Source organism: Cyprinus carpio, chromosome B10 (genome assembly GCF_018340385.1).
Source record: "Cyprinus carpio isolate SPL01 chromosome B10, ASM1834038v1, whole genome shotgun sequence".
In the NCBI taxonomy this organism is placed as follows: Eukaryota; Metazoa; Chordata; class Actinopteri; order Cypriniformes; family Cyprinidae; genus Cyprinus; species Cyprinus carpio.
The window spans coordinates 2942491-2958731 of NC_056606.1; the positions used below are offsets into that span (position 1 = coordinate 2942491).

General features: G+C 36.5%; 1 protein-coding gene across 1 annotated transcript in view; it reads right to left on the bottom strand.

Annotated features, from left to right (window-relative positions):
- Nucleotides 1-799: 799 nt before the first annotated feature.
- Nucleotides 800-16241, bottom strand: part of tln1 (talin 1) — an 84987-nt gene continuing 69545 nt past the window's right edge. Inside the window, exons 44-60 of the mRNA XM_042731971.1 lie at nt 15173-15293; nt 14077-14223; nt 13827-13993; nt 12796-12979; nt 11912-12037; nt 11237-11353; nt 10923-11098; nt 10593-10602; nt 10366-10481; nt 9815-9827; nt 8166-8271; nt 6704-6828; nt 6215-6340; nt 6036-6098; nt 5591-5773; nt 1633-1758; nt 800-1010 (exon numbers count right to left, since the gene is read on the bottom strand). Of these exons, the coding sequence (XP_042587905.1) occupies nt 876-1010; nt 1633-1758; nt 5591-5773; nt 6036-6098; nt 6215-6340; nt 6704-6828; nt 8166-8271; nt 9815-9827; nt 10366-10481; nt 10593-10602; nt 10923-11098; nt 11237-11353; nt 11912-12037; nt 12796-12979; nt 13827-13993; nt 14077-14223; nt 15173-15293 (2041 nt within the window). The 3' untranslated portion in view covers nt 800-875. The remainder of the gene's footprint in view (nt 1011-1632; nt 1759-5590; nt 5774-6035; nt 6099-6214; nt 6341-6703; nt 6829-8165; nt 8272-9814; nt 9828-10365; nt 10482-10592; nt 10603-10922; nt 11099-11236; nt 11354-11911; nt 12038-12795; nt 12980-13826; nt 13994-14076; nt 14224-15172; nt 15294-16241) is intronic.

Here is a 16241-nt window from a genome sequence, read left to right on the forward strand (position 1 = left end):
GAATATACTGAATGCAATAGGAAAGGCAGTAATGGTGAAAACTTAAACTGTTTATGTATTTGATCTATTAATAACAGTCTTTATAATTTCTTAAAAACAGTTCTTTATAATAACTCTGATTATTATTTGATAAACAACCATTGTAATCAACCAATTCATGTTACAAATCTTTTTTAATCTAACATTATCGTCTACATCTGTGTGGGCATCACATCAGTAAATCACAACAGTAAATTGTTGTACAACAGCAAGAAAAGATAAAAAAAAAAAAAAAAAAACACATTATAATAGCAAAACTGGAAATATGGCTTTTATGCTTTATAAAAGATATAATTTTGATAGAAATACCAGTAGACCAAGTTGTCACAAAAGCAAACATTGACACTGCAAAAACATTAACAGGAAGTACTATTTGTAACGTTTCAAAGCTTTATTATTCTTTTATTTAGAAAATGATATGTTTTCTCTATGAATTGTTTCAACGCAAAGTTAATCATTGCACCACTGGTCCAAACTGCCAAAAAAAAAAAAAAAGATAAAAAATAAAAAGTCCAAAAGTTGTCTTGAAAAGCTTACAAACACTGTTTGGCCCCTGCCATGATCATGAGCTTTCAAACACACACTGCTCATCTAATCCATCTAGTAATGAACAAAAAAATCTATTAGATCTATTAGAAGAAATGAAAAAGGATTTGTGTATGCGGCATATTACCCAAATACAACAAAACAGTAAAGCTGGCATGGCAAAAAAAAAAAAGATGGAGTGGCAGTTATCAAAAAAAGTGATTTTAATATAGAAATCATTTTTAAAAGTTCACTTTTTACTCATTGCATATCATTAATTACTTTTCTCATTGATTAGTCTCTGATGCGGCTCACTGATGCTGTCCATCCTCTCTGAGCTCTGACGGCAGGAACTTGTACTGTTGCTGTCTGATCATGGCTAGCTTCTTCCTGGCCTCCTCCAGCTCTCTCTCCTTCCTGAGCATCTCCTCCTGAGCAGCAATGATCTGAGGGCACACACACACATGAAATTCCACAATGCATGCAAGATCTAGATGTAAAACCTCTAAAGTTTATAAAGACGAAAGACAGGTGCAACGAACTGCATCAAAATGCACAGGAAATGCAATAATTTAACAATAAAACCTTTGCCGCCCATTATGTACAGCTATTTTTGCCTCAGACATGCAAACAAGTCTTTTGCTAGCTTTCCCGTTTCCATTTCTATTAACGATGGTTTTCCACATAAAGTACATATAAGTGATATTTAATTTGTTAAATAATTAATTCCATACAAAGAATGCAAATGATGTTTGATAAACCCATAAAAATATATTTCTATATTTACCCACAAAACAGTGAAGTTACAATCTCGAATTGAATAAATGTGTTACAAATAATTGGTTGTTTATAGTAATTAACAAATGAATATTAATAACATTTAAATGACATTGCATGTGTCCATGAACTTTGACAGGAAACATGAAAGTGACACGGTAATGAACTGCGTGCTTCAATTCACTATATGAAAAAAAGTCTATTGTTATGCTAGAAATTCTCTTACCAAACACACAGTTAATATGCATCTACATGTGCTAGTGTTTGACTTGTAACTGATATTCTCTTTACCTGAGCGATACCGCCCACCATCTTGCTCTTCACCATCACAGCCTGATCATCTTGAGCCTCAAATGCAGCCTTCTGTGCTGCCTTCACCAGGTTATCTGATGCCCTCTTGACAGCATTACCTGCGGCCTAAAGAAAAAAAGACATGTCAGAGTATTTTACATAGCATTCAACAAAATCCAATGAAACACACATTCTGCTCACAAGTACAAAATCTCTGCTTTAGGAAGGCTGAGACACTGAATCTCATCAAACTCACTTTGAAATATCTAAAGATGACTGTCACTGATCAAATATGGGATACTGCAGTAATGCCAAGGTCACGGCTGATTCCTAGTATTAAAGCATTCGATTATTGCTCTTGTCTTGGTGTTCATCATGGCACATTTACATGTGCACTGTATTCTTACATGGCAGCCCTGTGGAAATTTTGATTTGTGGCTTGAAGTACTACAGGCGCAATTACTTTAATTTATGGTTACAAATACACTACAAATACAACTACTTTAATTTGTGGCTACAAGTACATTACAAATACAACTATTTTTTTTTGTCTGCAAGTAAACTACAAATAAAATGACTTTAATTTGTGGCTACAACTACTTTAAAATGCGGCTAAAAATACATTATGAATACAACTTTAATTTTGTTGCTACAAGTACACTTCAAATTCAACGACTTTGTGGCTACAAGTACATTACAAATACAACTACTTTAATTTTGTGGCTACCATTACACTACAAATACAATGACTTTAATTTGTGGCCATTACTACTTTAATTTGTGGCTACAAGTACATTTCAAATACAACGACTTTAATTTGTGTTGTTGACTACTTTAATTTGTGGCTACAAGTACACTACAAACACAATGACTTTAATTTGTGGCCATGACTTGAAGTTGTATTTCAAATACAACTTCAACTTGTGGCAACAACTACTTTAAAGTGTGGCTACAAGTACACTATAAATACAAATACTTGCAACACAACAACTTTAATTTGTAGCTACTGTAGAAGTACAACTACAAGCACACCCACCTTAATTTGTGGCTAGAATTACATCTACAGGTACAACTATAATTTGTGGCTACAAGTACTCTACAAAAACAAATGCTAATTAGCAGCTAGACGTACGACTACAACTACAAGGCAACACAAACCTGTGGAAATATCGGACCTTTCACATTATCAAAAGATGAATCATGACAGTTATGTGTGAACCCAGTGAAGTAAATTTGAACAAGCAGAGGTTTGAAGTCAAGATGTTTGTAGGAAGGTTCTTGCATGTGTTTGGATTCTAGTGATGGCTTTATAAGGAAATGCAGCTGTGGAGAGAGCAGCCTGAACCAAACACATCTCCGGCGATCCTTTGGCAAACGTTCCAGGAATATTCGTTTTCTTTTTTATGCCTTTTGAGGCATTGTACACGGCTGAAGGTGTGACTTAGGGTTGAGTGTGTTCAGCTGTCAAGAGTCTGATGTATTTCTGTAAGAGGAAGGACTGGCCTGCAGTTTATACACAAACTAGCTTAGCCAAGAGATTCTGCACTGCTGCCACAGAAGATATTTTACATTACTGTGCACAGCTCAACTGAAACAATTCGGTTCACATCTTATAACCAAATACTGCTGGTGCGACGTTATTTTGTGTAGATAAGAAAACTTTTCTCATGGACAGGCTGATAACAGCAGAAATGGGATGACACAGAAGGGGAAGTATATCACAGGTAAAAACAGACGTGCTGTATCTGGAAAAACTGACCAACTATGAATTTATTTTACAGAGAAAGGCAGATAGAAACAGAGCGGGTGCAGTTCTGTGAATAAAACTGTAGTGGATGAGCAACATCAGTTTGATCTTCTGAGAGCGCCACTAACTCATATATCAAAAGATCAGTCAAAATACTGTCATCTGTTACTCTGACTGTAAAACAAAATGTGATTGGTTTGAAGTCAGCAGCAAGTTATGACTGGTCAAAGTAATGTAGGCGGCAGCAAAGGAATGGTTGGGTACATACTAATGATTTTAAAATAACTATGACACAATCTTTATTGGTTAATGACAGCATTCTATATTTGAGAAATTTCTCGATCCATTCATAACTAGTTATAATCTATAATTATTGATTTGCACTCATATATATATATATATTTTATTGGTTAGTTATATATATATATATTATAATTATTGATTTGCACTCAGTGTGTTCAACAGTAAATTAATGTTTCTAACAGAATGTGACAAATTATCCAAATGTGTTCAATATCTTGCTTGTCAGAACTTTGTTATTAATGTTCCAAAGATTAATAAACAGAAACGTACATTGTTTTTTTTAGAACAGTAAATCGATATAATAAATCTAATTCATGTATTGCATTCCTGAGACGGAGGACCATTTATATAAAATGCAGAAGCCTCCCAGCAGCTCTCCACAGCGCCTCATCAGCACTGCTGTTATCACAAGCACTCATCAGTGCACATTACACATCAGACAGCTGGAGTGTGTAAGACAAGATGATGGAACTGCATCTATTCCTGCTCCAGCATTACATTCATCTCACTGCTGCAAGGCTAAAACACAGCTAAACTAAACATGGAGCTTTACCACAGATTCCTCAGTCTAGGACAGAGCACAGGAGACTGCAAAATGGAAAATGGCATCAGATACCATAGATATACATAAACTGTATGTCTGAATGTCACTGTATGCAGCATCAGCTAACTAATCATGTTACTGATTTACTCAGAACCAGCTTTTTATAGGTTTCATATGTGTTCAAATTCAATATGGTGTGTTTTTTTTAATTTTGGTGTATTGAGTGTAAGATATATTGGTGATCTCATGTGGTGTATGTTTTGAATGTAAGGGTTTGTTTTTTTTTAAATTTGTGGATGGCGACAGCTGTCTGACTGGAGGCAGGAGGGGTGCAGTGGGTGTCACTGTGTCACTCAATATTTAAAGGCTTTGTTGAGAGGCGGACACACAATAACTAACTCATCATTGTTTATTTGTGTCAGACCACAGCAGGAGGAAAAGATGGGTTTTTAAAAACACTCAGGTTAGGATGCGGGTCAGTTTGGCCCATTTGGAGCTGTCTGAAATACTGGGTAACCTACAATATTCAATATACATATTATAATTTAGTGGCTTTTTTATATAGAAAATTACAAAATTTTTATTACTATTACGATGTTGGGGGATCAAACATTTACGCATTTGGCAGACATTTTTATCTTAAAAAAAAACTGCACTACAATAAAGGTATATATACACACACACACACACACACACATATATATATGGTGTGTGTGTGTGTGTGTGTGTGTGAGAGAGAGTGAGTGTGTGTGTGTGTGTGAGAGAGAGAGATTTTTAATAGTGCTGTGCTACATTGTTGAAAACAAAAAACAGAAAGAAAAAAAAGACAATACTGTTTATGTTTTTCACAGTTACTGTGATAACCAAATACAGTTTTAAAATATGTTTTCATGTTTTTCTATTTTTTTATGTGAGAAGAGTCAGTACATTGTTGAAAATTACTATTATTATTGGATTCTTTTTTTTCATGGCCTAGTTTTTTTTTTGTGAATTGTATTGAATCCAATTAGGATCAACCTGACTTCCATTATTACTATTATACACATTTTTAATAACCTAATACAAGGGTCTTTTAAAACATGCCACTGAAAAACTACTTCATGCTAGTCTCACACTCACACATACACACGTGAGGTTTCTGTGAATTGTGAGGACGTTCCATAGACTTCTATTGTTTTTATACTGACCAAACAATATTTTCTGTCCCCTAACCCTAAACCTACCCCTCACAGAAAACCTGTTTGCACTGGTACACTTTCAGAAAAGCATCATTTACTACTTAATATTTTCAGGTTTTACTATCCTTGCGGGGACATTTGGTACCATAAACAAGAACACAAACACACACACACACACTTGCTGACCTGCAGTCTCTTCATGGTCTGGGAGTCCTGGTCAGCCTTGACCTTACAGGCCACCAGCAGCTGAGCGGTGGATGCTGCCACCTGTTTGGCTGAAGAAATGAGTTTCTCCTCACTGGCGTGACCCTGAACGGCAGAGTTAGCCGCTTCGCACAGGTTGTTGGTAGCTGCAGCCACCATACGGGCCTAGAGTCAATGAATTCATGGACAAAATATGTTAAACATCCACCTCATCAAAAACCACTTCATGTATGTATAGATATCTGAAACCTCTGCATCTAAATATATTTTAGAAGAAAGTGCTAGTTCACATTCTGTCATCATCTACTCTCAAAACACCTTCAATTTTGTTTATAAAGATATGAGAGTATGATATGACTAAATAATGACAGAATTTTTTATCTTTGAGTGAACTACCCTTCTAGCTCTACTTGTGTCAGTGACCTACAGCAGAAATGAGACCCTGTGACCACTGTCCATCATCCACCGCGTTCGCTGGGATCGCCCCGACCTGACAGAGAGAGAGAAATGCATTACCGACTGAGCAAAGCTGAACAAAGTACATCATTTCCGGGCATTCTGGATGAAGTTTTCTTCAACAGCATGTTCATCGAGGCACGTTCATACCTTCCCTTGAGCCACCAGCTCTCTCTGAGCGGCAGATGCAGCTTTGACCAGAGCGCTGGTGGCTGCAGCGATGGACTTGGCTGCTTCCAGAATCTGTTCCTCGAAGTTTAGACTCTCATCAGCTTCCTGTTGAACAGAACAGAGCAAACATTCATTTCCATCAGTCTGAACACTGGGACTGATCTTAAAGGTTTTCACATGCATATGAACACATCATCACAATGGCTCTTCATTCCAGTACAGATGATGATGATGATGATGATGATGATGATGTCAATTCATGCTGCTTTCATATTTCATGTGATTTGTGTTACCTTAAATCCAAATCCAAACTTGGCAATGCAAACGGGAATAGTTACACAAATGTCACATAACAATCAGGAACATTAGCTTCAGAATATATGAGCACTGAGTGGGATTTTCCAAGCTGAATGTAAAATGTCAAGCAGTTAAGCCGCTCCTGAGGGACATGGGTAAACATTTCCTCACCTTGGGTTTGGCTCGGGGTTTGAGCTGCTCTAGTTTCTTGGCGGCAGCTTCAATGGCAGCTGCGGCTCCCAGCAGCTCATTTTCAGCGATGACGGTCGGGTCCTCAGGGTCCACCCACTCTGTACCTAAAGAAAGCATCGTAACCAATCAAACTCATGTGGAGGATTGTGCTGTGTACCTGTAATAAAAAACTAGTGCTATATCTTAACCTTCCTCCTTTCTTCTCCTCTGATTTAAACACTGGATATTCGATCATCTGTGGTTCTTTTTATAAATCCTGAGCTTCTGATTGGTGTGTGAATAATTTTACTTCTTTGGTTGTATTTTTATTTTTTGATTTTTTTATCTTTTTGTGATTTATTTTATTGTTGGTTTAATTATAGTAGTATCAGAATGCAAAATGCAATCTTTGCTCATTTAAGAAAAATATTCAACAACAACAAAACTTCTTCAGAATTATTAGTATTAGAAAGAATATACACAACAGTTCAAAAGTTTGGGGTCAGTAAGATTATTAAAGTGTTTCTGAAAGAAGTCTCTTGTGCTCACAAGGATGCCTTTATATGACCAAAAACTGTAATTTTGTGAAATGGTATTGCAATTTAAAATAGCTGGCTTTTATTATACTATGTTTTAAAATGTAATTTATTCCTGTGATCAAAGCTGTATTTTCAGCATCATTACTCCAGTCTTCAGTGTCACATGATCCTTCAGAAATCATTCTAATATACTGATTTTATGTGGAAACTATGATACATTTTTTGGATTCTTTGTTGAAAAGGAAAGCATTTATTTGAAACAGAAATCTTCTATAACATTTTACATGTTTTACAGTCACTTTTGCTCAATTTCATGCATCCTTGCTGAATAAAAAAGAAAAAAAAAATCATAAATTCATAAAGGAACATATTTTCCTTTGTGTGCAATAAAATTGAAGGACAAAGACAACAGCAGACACTGTATCTCATTATATAAAATATATATGTGTACTCATAAACACTAGATGGGTAGAAAGACCTTCATTTTATTATTATTATTACTTTTCTTTTTCTTTTTTTACCCAGATCGGCACCTACAGTATGAATCATCTTTTTTTAACTCCTCTCTCTCTCTCTCTCTCACACACACACACACGCACGCGCACACGCACACACACACACACACACACACCCTCTCTCTTGAGATTCTCCTTGTCTATAGAATAAATCATAATTTTTGTTTGGGTATTATCACCCCGAGCTCTCAGATCACTTTCAGTGATGGGCTGCAGGGATTATCCTGATAAATCCTGCTTGGATTCCCTGCTCGTGATGCAGAACTGGAAGAGGACACTTGACCTGAGCTGATGGAGAGGGCAAGAAGTACGAGAGGAGCCCTAGATCTAGAGCCCTGCAGCCAGAAGATAATGCACTGAACGCTGGATGGCGAGAGTAGAGTGTGTGTACTGAGAAACATGTCGTACCTTTCATGGCCTCCGCGGCCTGGATGAGCTCCGTCACTGAACCGGCCACACGTTTGGAGAAGTGTGCCAGCTGCTGTTTAAGGTCATGACTTGGTTTCTGAATGATCTGTGGATAGAGACCGCATGACTTCAAACACATGAGAGCATTAAAACATCCTAAATAAGAGATTGTTAAATCAATCTGATGACATATTCAACTCCTCACAGACAGCTGACTGCTGTCAGACACTCATGCAGTTCACTAGTAGAAATGAATCTAGTGCTTTCTGAGTTGTGTGTGTGTGTGTGTGTGTGTGTGTGTGTCCTCAGCGTGTCCTCCAGGGTGGTGCTGGTGACAGTGGAACAGGTGCGTGGCATTAGCAGAGCTGTTCGTTTGAGGACAGGTGGCTAAGAAAAGACTTGGCCATGAGCAGGAATGCTGGGAATGACACAGACAATACCAGGAACACACCCACAGACAAACATATGCTGTCTGTCTATACAAACCCTACAGAAGCACAAAAGACAGTCTGTCTCTCTCTTCAGACAAACCCTACAGAAGCACAAAAGACAGTCTGTCTCTCTCTTCAGAGCCCCCATGTTTTGACTAGATTTTTTTGAGACTGGGGTGCATGACTCTTTAACCGACAGACTCAGGTGACTAGCCTACATTTAAACATATTTAAGTATGAGGAGAAACTAAGAAAAAAATATTAAAATTTCAAGGAAGTTTATAGATTAAACTGCCCAAGCCTTTAAAAATCATACGTGCGTACAAAATTCCCACACACATTTTCAGGCTTACACTACACAGAATCAACACACACACTGTGTTGTTTGTTATCTTCTTTAATGGTTTTTCTACTGTTGTTTTTTTAGGGTTTAAATATGTGTGTTGTTTGTTGTTTTGTTTTTTTTTTTTATTTTTTATATTTTTATTTATTGTTATTTGGTTATTTTTATTCATTTTTTTGTATAATTTATTCATTTTTTTTTATTTTCCCCTTGCTATGATTTCATGGTTTGAAGGTATATTTGTATTCACATGTTAGAGAAAACTCAATTTCAAGGATTACATTTTTTTTAATCTAACATTTTTGCCGCACTTGGAAGGATGTTGGTGTAGTCTAACAATGTGACTATGGGAGCCCTGTCTCTTTCTAAATATAATATATAACTACGTGAGTTTTGTTTCTTTTTATCTATCATATTTTAATGTATATTAGACATTTTTTGGTGTTCTCTCTCTATCTTTAATACATAAACACACACACACTCTGCTTTGGCCTCCTATCGAAAGGTTAATACATACAAAGGAAAATACTTATACGTGATCAAAGTGAACTCTAAAATGTGGCAAATAGCAAAATGTTAAATGCTTCTGCTTCTTTTGTACCAGATTTTTTTTTTTTTTGGCTGGTGGGCATGGTTTGTTGGTTGTTTGGATGTTTTATTTTTTTATGATTTGAATTTTATAAAATTTGGTTAAGTTTTGTACCAAGCTTTGTTGGCTGGTGCATTTTTAGATATACATGACAAATCTGAATTATATTAAACTTTTTTTAAGACACGAGAGTTCATGGTGCAAAAAAATACAAATAAATTAATTAATTTTTAAAAAATCTGGGAAAAAAAATGAAAATGGAAATAAATAAATATCTGCAACCCACCAGTTGAGAAGCACTGCAGCACACATTATATAATGTCATTTTTGAGTCATGTTAAGAGGTTGTGCAGTTCAGCACACATTCACATGCACAATCAGTCACCTGTAACTCACCGGCTATCACAGCGAACCCACACACACACATAAATGGATATGAGAGAGAAAAAACACATGAAGGTAAGCTATGAAATTAATTTCTCAGATCTGCATTATTTAATCAACGAATGTTCTGTAATTTATATCTATTATATGGATAGCACACAGTTGAAATATTTAACTACATCTAATGTTTTACCATATTTTAACTACCTTTCAATACATTTTAGACAAATATTTCAGTCACTGACCCACTGAGTGACAAACATACTGTGAGTTTGTGAAATATTTGACATTTCAGCGAGCCCCTAAAATCACAGGAACAATGGATGAGTTAATTTAATTCAGCTTTACAGTTTTATGTCTGATAGAGTGGTATAGGGGATTGTGTGTGTTTGTGTGTGTGTGACAGGGTCAGTAACATCGCTCAGCTTTTACTCTATTGTGTGCTAGTTTTACGTGGCACACTCAGAGCCGAAGCGCAGCGCTCGAGACTGAACGTCTCGCTTCACCTCCGGGTGGAACGCCGCTTGCTGAACAACAGCAGAAAAATGAGTTCCACAAACACACACACACTAGAAGTCAAAGTCTGAACACTCATTCTAAATGTCTATTTTCTGTGTTTTTAAAGAAGTCACAGTCTGAGCACTCATTCTACATGACTATTTTCTGTGTTTTTAAAAAACAGTAAAGTTCCTAAACTCAAACGATATGGAAATTATTTTATTTTATATATGGTTTCTAAATGGATGTTTTCTCTTTGAAAATAATTATATTTTTTTATTATAAGATTAAACTCACTAAATTTAATCATTTGGTTTTATAATATATTATTTTTATTTTTCATAAGTATTTTTTTTTTTCTTAAAAATGTTTTTCAGTTTAGAGTATTATTTTTTTTTATAGTTTTGTAACTACCAATTGAACTGCAGTGCATGCATTTTAAATTATTAATGAAAAATGAGATTCCTCATGATATGACCCTTATGAAGTTGAGGTGACCGTGCATTTGTTACTGTGGAATGTCAGCAATGGCTCGTCTGCTCAGGTTAGCGGTGGCGATCACATCCTCTTGACGGCAGGAGTTCCCAGCAGCCACTGCTTTCGCTGTGGCCAGCGTGATGCCTTTGGTCATGCGGATGAACTCCTCTGGAGTGGCGGTCTTTGGAGGAGGATCTGGACTGCTGAACACCTGAACACCAGCAAAACATATTATGTTTCACTTGCTCTTCTTTATCCCAGCGGACTTTATGTCTAATAATACACTTTTTCACTGTATTGTAGTGATTTAAATGGCTGCAGCACAGTTCAGTGGGAGCGCGTCTCTTACAGCCAGCTCTTGTTTGATGTGCTCTATGGTGGCCTCTAGTGCTCGTGTGCCTTTAGTGGCCTCGTCCTCCACCGCCTTCACTGTCTTCAGTAGAGACGTCACATTTGTCACCATCACCTGATCCCACAGAAACAGCACACATCAGAACTCTTGACACACTTACGCATTATGACTTTATGATTGAAGAATCAAAGGAGAATAATATATGAACGCAACAATACAGAAATGCTGATAATATTGAAGGTTAGCCAGTATTATACATTTTTATAGCTTGGCACAGAAAAAGAGTTGCCTGGGTGAGCCAAATCAGACTAATGAATTAAAAAGAAACAAATAAAAATAATTATAATAATTATGATAATAATGATTGGTAATGTGGTTATTGTGCATTATTGTTAGTAATATGTTAGTTGTATTATGGGATATTATTTAAGGATTTATATAAAATATAATAATAACCTACAAACTCTTTAAAAAAATTTTCGTGCAGTTTTAGCTTTAGTTTTAGTTAACAATAACACCATCAGTCTGAGTGTAAACTACACTGACTCCTGATTTCAGGTCACCTAATATTTTCTGGCAGCCCATAATAATCAGGACTGTCATTTTGATTGAGATCAGTTATTAAAGGCCTCAGGTGGATGAATGAGATGATCCTGCTCCGAGTGTCTTTACCTTAGCAGAGCTCTTGAGCTGTAACATGGCGGGATCATCGTGAGGTTTGCCGGCTGCAGCCTTCGTGGCGCTGATCAGGTCACCCAGAGCTTTAGCCACGTCCTTCACCGCGTTGATCAGAACCACCTGAGATAAGGTAAAACAGAGATTTTGTCAGGTGGTTGTAGGATTTTTTAAGTTCTGGATGAGATTATGCATCAGAATCATTATATTAGGTGTTGCCTACATCGACAGATGCATCACTGAACCACAGACATGGGCATAATCTCACACCTGCATGAGACAAAACATGTAGCCATGAGTGAGATGCGTTAGTACAAGAACTGTACTCACAGCAAATATAAAGTTATATAACAGAATTGAAAGCTGTTTTGTAAATATTAATGCTGGTTTATAAAGTATCAGTTACATAACAGCATATTATCCTGACTAGCAATAAGAAGTTCAAAAGTGACTAGAAAGACTGCACACAAAGACCTCACTAGAATCCACTCAAAAACAGCTGCTGCATGTGGAAAGTGAAAACACACCTCTTACAAATACAGTGGGTTTGAAGATAACGCTTATATGATGTTCATGAACTTGAAAGGAGATTGAAGTGTAATTAACAATGGCAGAATTTCCTTGAACAATACAGTTATAACAAGCTTTGCGAATATGCCATGAATTATTAAGTGTTGCCATAGGAACAGCAGAAACCCAAGAATTGTTGCCAAGCACTGGACACACACACACACACACACACACACACACACACACACACACACACACATTAATGCAGTGTTTTGTGGTGTTTAATTCTGTGTTTAAGTTTAGGTGTGTTTTGTGTTGTGTTTTTCCTGTTTCCTGTTACAGCGGACAGGACAGGAAGTGGGTGTCAGTACCTGTGTCTCAGGGTCTTCAGCACCCAGACTGGCCGCTCCCAGTTTGACCACATCAGCCAGTTTGGTGATGGTGTTAACAGACGACTGCGCAGCCTGAGCCAGTTTCTCTTGACTCGCTCCTGCTCCAGACACCAGCAGCTTCGTGTCCTCCACCAGAGCTTTGGCCGTCTTCAGGATGTGCTCTCTGACAAACCACAGGATACACTAAACTATTAATATCACAATGAAACATATTGACACTAACAGACAGAATAATACTGACTCTAAAGGATAAGGTTAAAATAAAGGGGGGGAAATTTTTTGTTTATATAATTGTTTGTAATTTGCTTTAAGTACATCATGTTGTGATTACTTCTAATAATAACGTAATAAGTGAAGTCTTTTTTTTTTTACTTAAATTGACAATGTAGTAAAAACAAGTTTGTTTGTCAGAGTGGTCTGATTGTTTCTTTGTGGTCTTTTGAGGTTTAATTGGATCTGAAAAGGTTAAGTGGGGACTGAACTGGTTTAAAATGGTTTCTTGTCAGTCTAATGAGGTCAAACAGGGTTTGAAGTGGTCAAATATGGTCTGTTTGAAATTTGATTCATCTGAATTTCTTTCAGTCTATCTGACAATAAAATCTTCAAACCTCAAGCTTTTAAAACAGTTTCACACTTTCAGGCCAGGCTTTTCAAGCTAAACTTAAACGTTTGTCTTCAAACTTTATCTGTCTACTTCAATTTGACATTAAAACAGTTTAATTCTGTGATTTCTAAAATGTGATCAGATCTGCTGAAGCCGATTGGAGCCACAGTGTAAATGTCACATATAGGGCCTGGAATCATTAGGAACTGAATGATCCTGGTTCTTTAATGGTTTCATTAACAAAACATCCCTGGCTTCTGACCTGACCTGCAAACAGCTGTGTCCCTGCAGCTTAAACAGTAGAGCAAGGTGTTTGGTGAGAGCGGTCGTGTTTCGTGACCCTTCAAACACCTTTTCTTTTCATGGTCACTCAAATGTCTACTGGGCAGTTTGGTGGAGGGAGTACCTGTGGTCTGCAAAGGTCTCTGCGTTCTCTCGGTTGAGAGTGCCTGCGGTGGCAAACATGATGGTGGTGTCCAGATCAGCGATGATGCCAGAAACAGCACTGGCAGCAGTAATGCAGGCCTGAGTGCCACGATTGCCCGCCTGAAGAGCCGCCAACACGTGAGACACCTGAGAGAGAATACAGATATTAGGAATCCCATCAACACTGAAATGACACCCATATGTCCAGTAAGAGAAGAACTAGTGTTTACCTTCTCGGAGACTTTCCGAGCGCTGTCGATGAGCTCTTTCTTGGTGTAGGAGTCGTTTGGACTGCACTGCAGCGCTCCTGCTTTACTGACCAGACCAGTGCAGCTGTTGCCCAGCTCTGACACCTGCTTCCTGATGTGAGAGCCGATCTGAAGAACAAAACACTTAACCGTTAACTAACACCTTAAATCCGGATCTAGTTGTGGTTTGGATTTAATAAATGAAATAAAAGGATTAGCTTAACTTAAGTTATGTGATGTGTTTCATTTTGAAGTGGAATATTATATTAGGTAAGGGTGGGATTTGATTATATTTATTGAGAATTGACTGGATGATCAAAAGTGGTCTGTATTTGACAGCTGATTGGGGGAGGAAAGTAAAAGAAAATGCAATACTGTGCAAAATTATGTTGTCATCGAAATTTTGGTCACACTTTATTTTAAGGTTCAGTTCTCGCTATTAACAAACCATTAACAATGACTTTAGCCTCAATAAACTCCTAATTAGCTGCTTATTAATAGTTAGTAAGGTAGTTGTTAAGTTTAGGTATTGGATACGATTAGAGATGTAGAATATGTGCTTTATAAGTACTAATAAACAGATAATATGTTAATAACAGGCATGCTAATAAGCAACTAGTTAATAGTGAGAATTGGTCCCTATACTAAAATGTTACCGATTTTTTTTTATTCAGCAAGAATTAATTTAATGTAAATATATCACATTACAAAATATTTCTGATTCAAATAAATGCTGTTCTTTTGAACTTCATCAAATAAATCTAAAAAAAAAAAATTAAAGTAAATAAAAAAAAAAAAAAAAAATGAAAAAAAAAAAAAAAAACTGTATACAAAAATATGAGGCATCAAATTTTATTATTAGCATATTATGATTTCTGCAGGATCTAAAGGAAAAAAAAAATCTTGCTGAACCCAAACTTTTTATGGTTAAATTTTCTTTACTCAGAATGCAAATATTCAGAATAAGTTCTCAGTAACATGCAGAAACAGTAAATGGAGTCACATTCATATAAATTATTATAACATTATGTGGAGAGGCCATAAAATCTACAGAAGAGGAAAGCATGTGTCACAATACCTCGTCATTCTCAGCAGTCATGGCTGCACATCTGGCCTCGGACGCCAGGTCACCGAACTCTGTGGTCAGCTGATTGGCCAAACCGCCCAGCTCATCTGGGTTGTTGTTGGATTTGGTAACCGCAACACAGCATTTTAAAAACACACAGTCAGCCTTTACTTCTCTATAAATACTGCATAATTCTCCCTTCTGGAACTCTTTAGAACCATAACATCGAAAACAAAAATAAATGGAAAAACATATTCAAGGCGAGCATTTATAAGTGAAGGTGTGACTGTGAAAAAAAAAAACTAACTCATTAATTTATATAATACTGGTGCAGATGTTTTATTATGCAATCGGCTGCTTGTCCTTCTCTTCTACTGACGCCAATAGAAGAAATTATATAAAATCTATTATAGTTTCTACTATTGATGCTGCTTTTCCTTTTTTTATCTGTGTGGATGTTTTTTGACAATATGTGTTGTGTAATGTACTATAGGAAAAAAGGTTTATTTTGACAGGGGGTGTAATTAACTTCTCTTCTACGGACTACTCAACAGAAAAAGCATGAATAAGTCTGCTGCTGTGTAACAGAATGAAGGCATCTCTATTAATTGTCTGCTAGTTTTTGGCAGTGTCCAATCAGGAGCCAAGCTGATTACAACCCACCTGTGTCTTTCAGCAAATTCATGAGCCAAACATAATTAATAATTCATAAGAGCATTACTGGCTTTAATTAACCGGCTTTCATGGATATCATTAAAGTTTGATTGAAATATTTTCCTGTTTATTCATATTTGAACACTTAAAAAATAGTTAGTTTGTTAACAAGTTTTTATAATATATTACAATATAGTTTATCAGATGTTCTTAAGATGATTATTCAGAGATGCTTGTCAGGTAAACTATAACACATCATTTACACACTTTTTAGTTCATGTCTTTCGTAACAAGTCAAGTGCATTTCTGAATTCCGTACTAAACCTTAATTCTGTTTTCAGTGCATGTTTGTGCATGTTGCATGTTTTGCCCACCAGCCACAGTGGCTTTCCCCATCCCCACCATTCTTAATTCTACAGTCACTCAG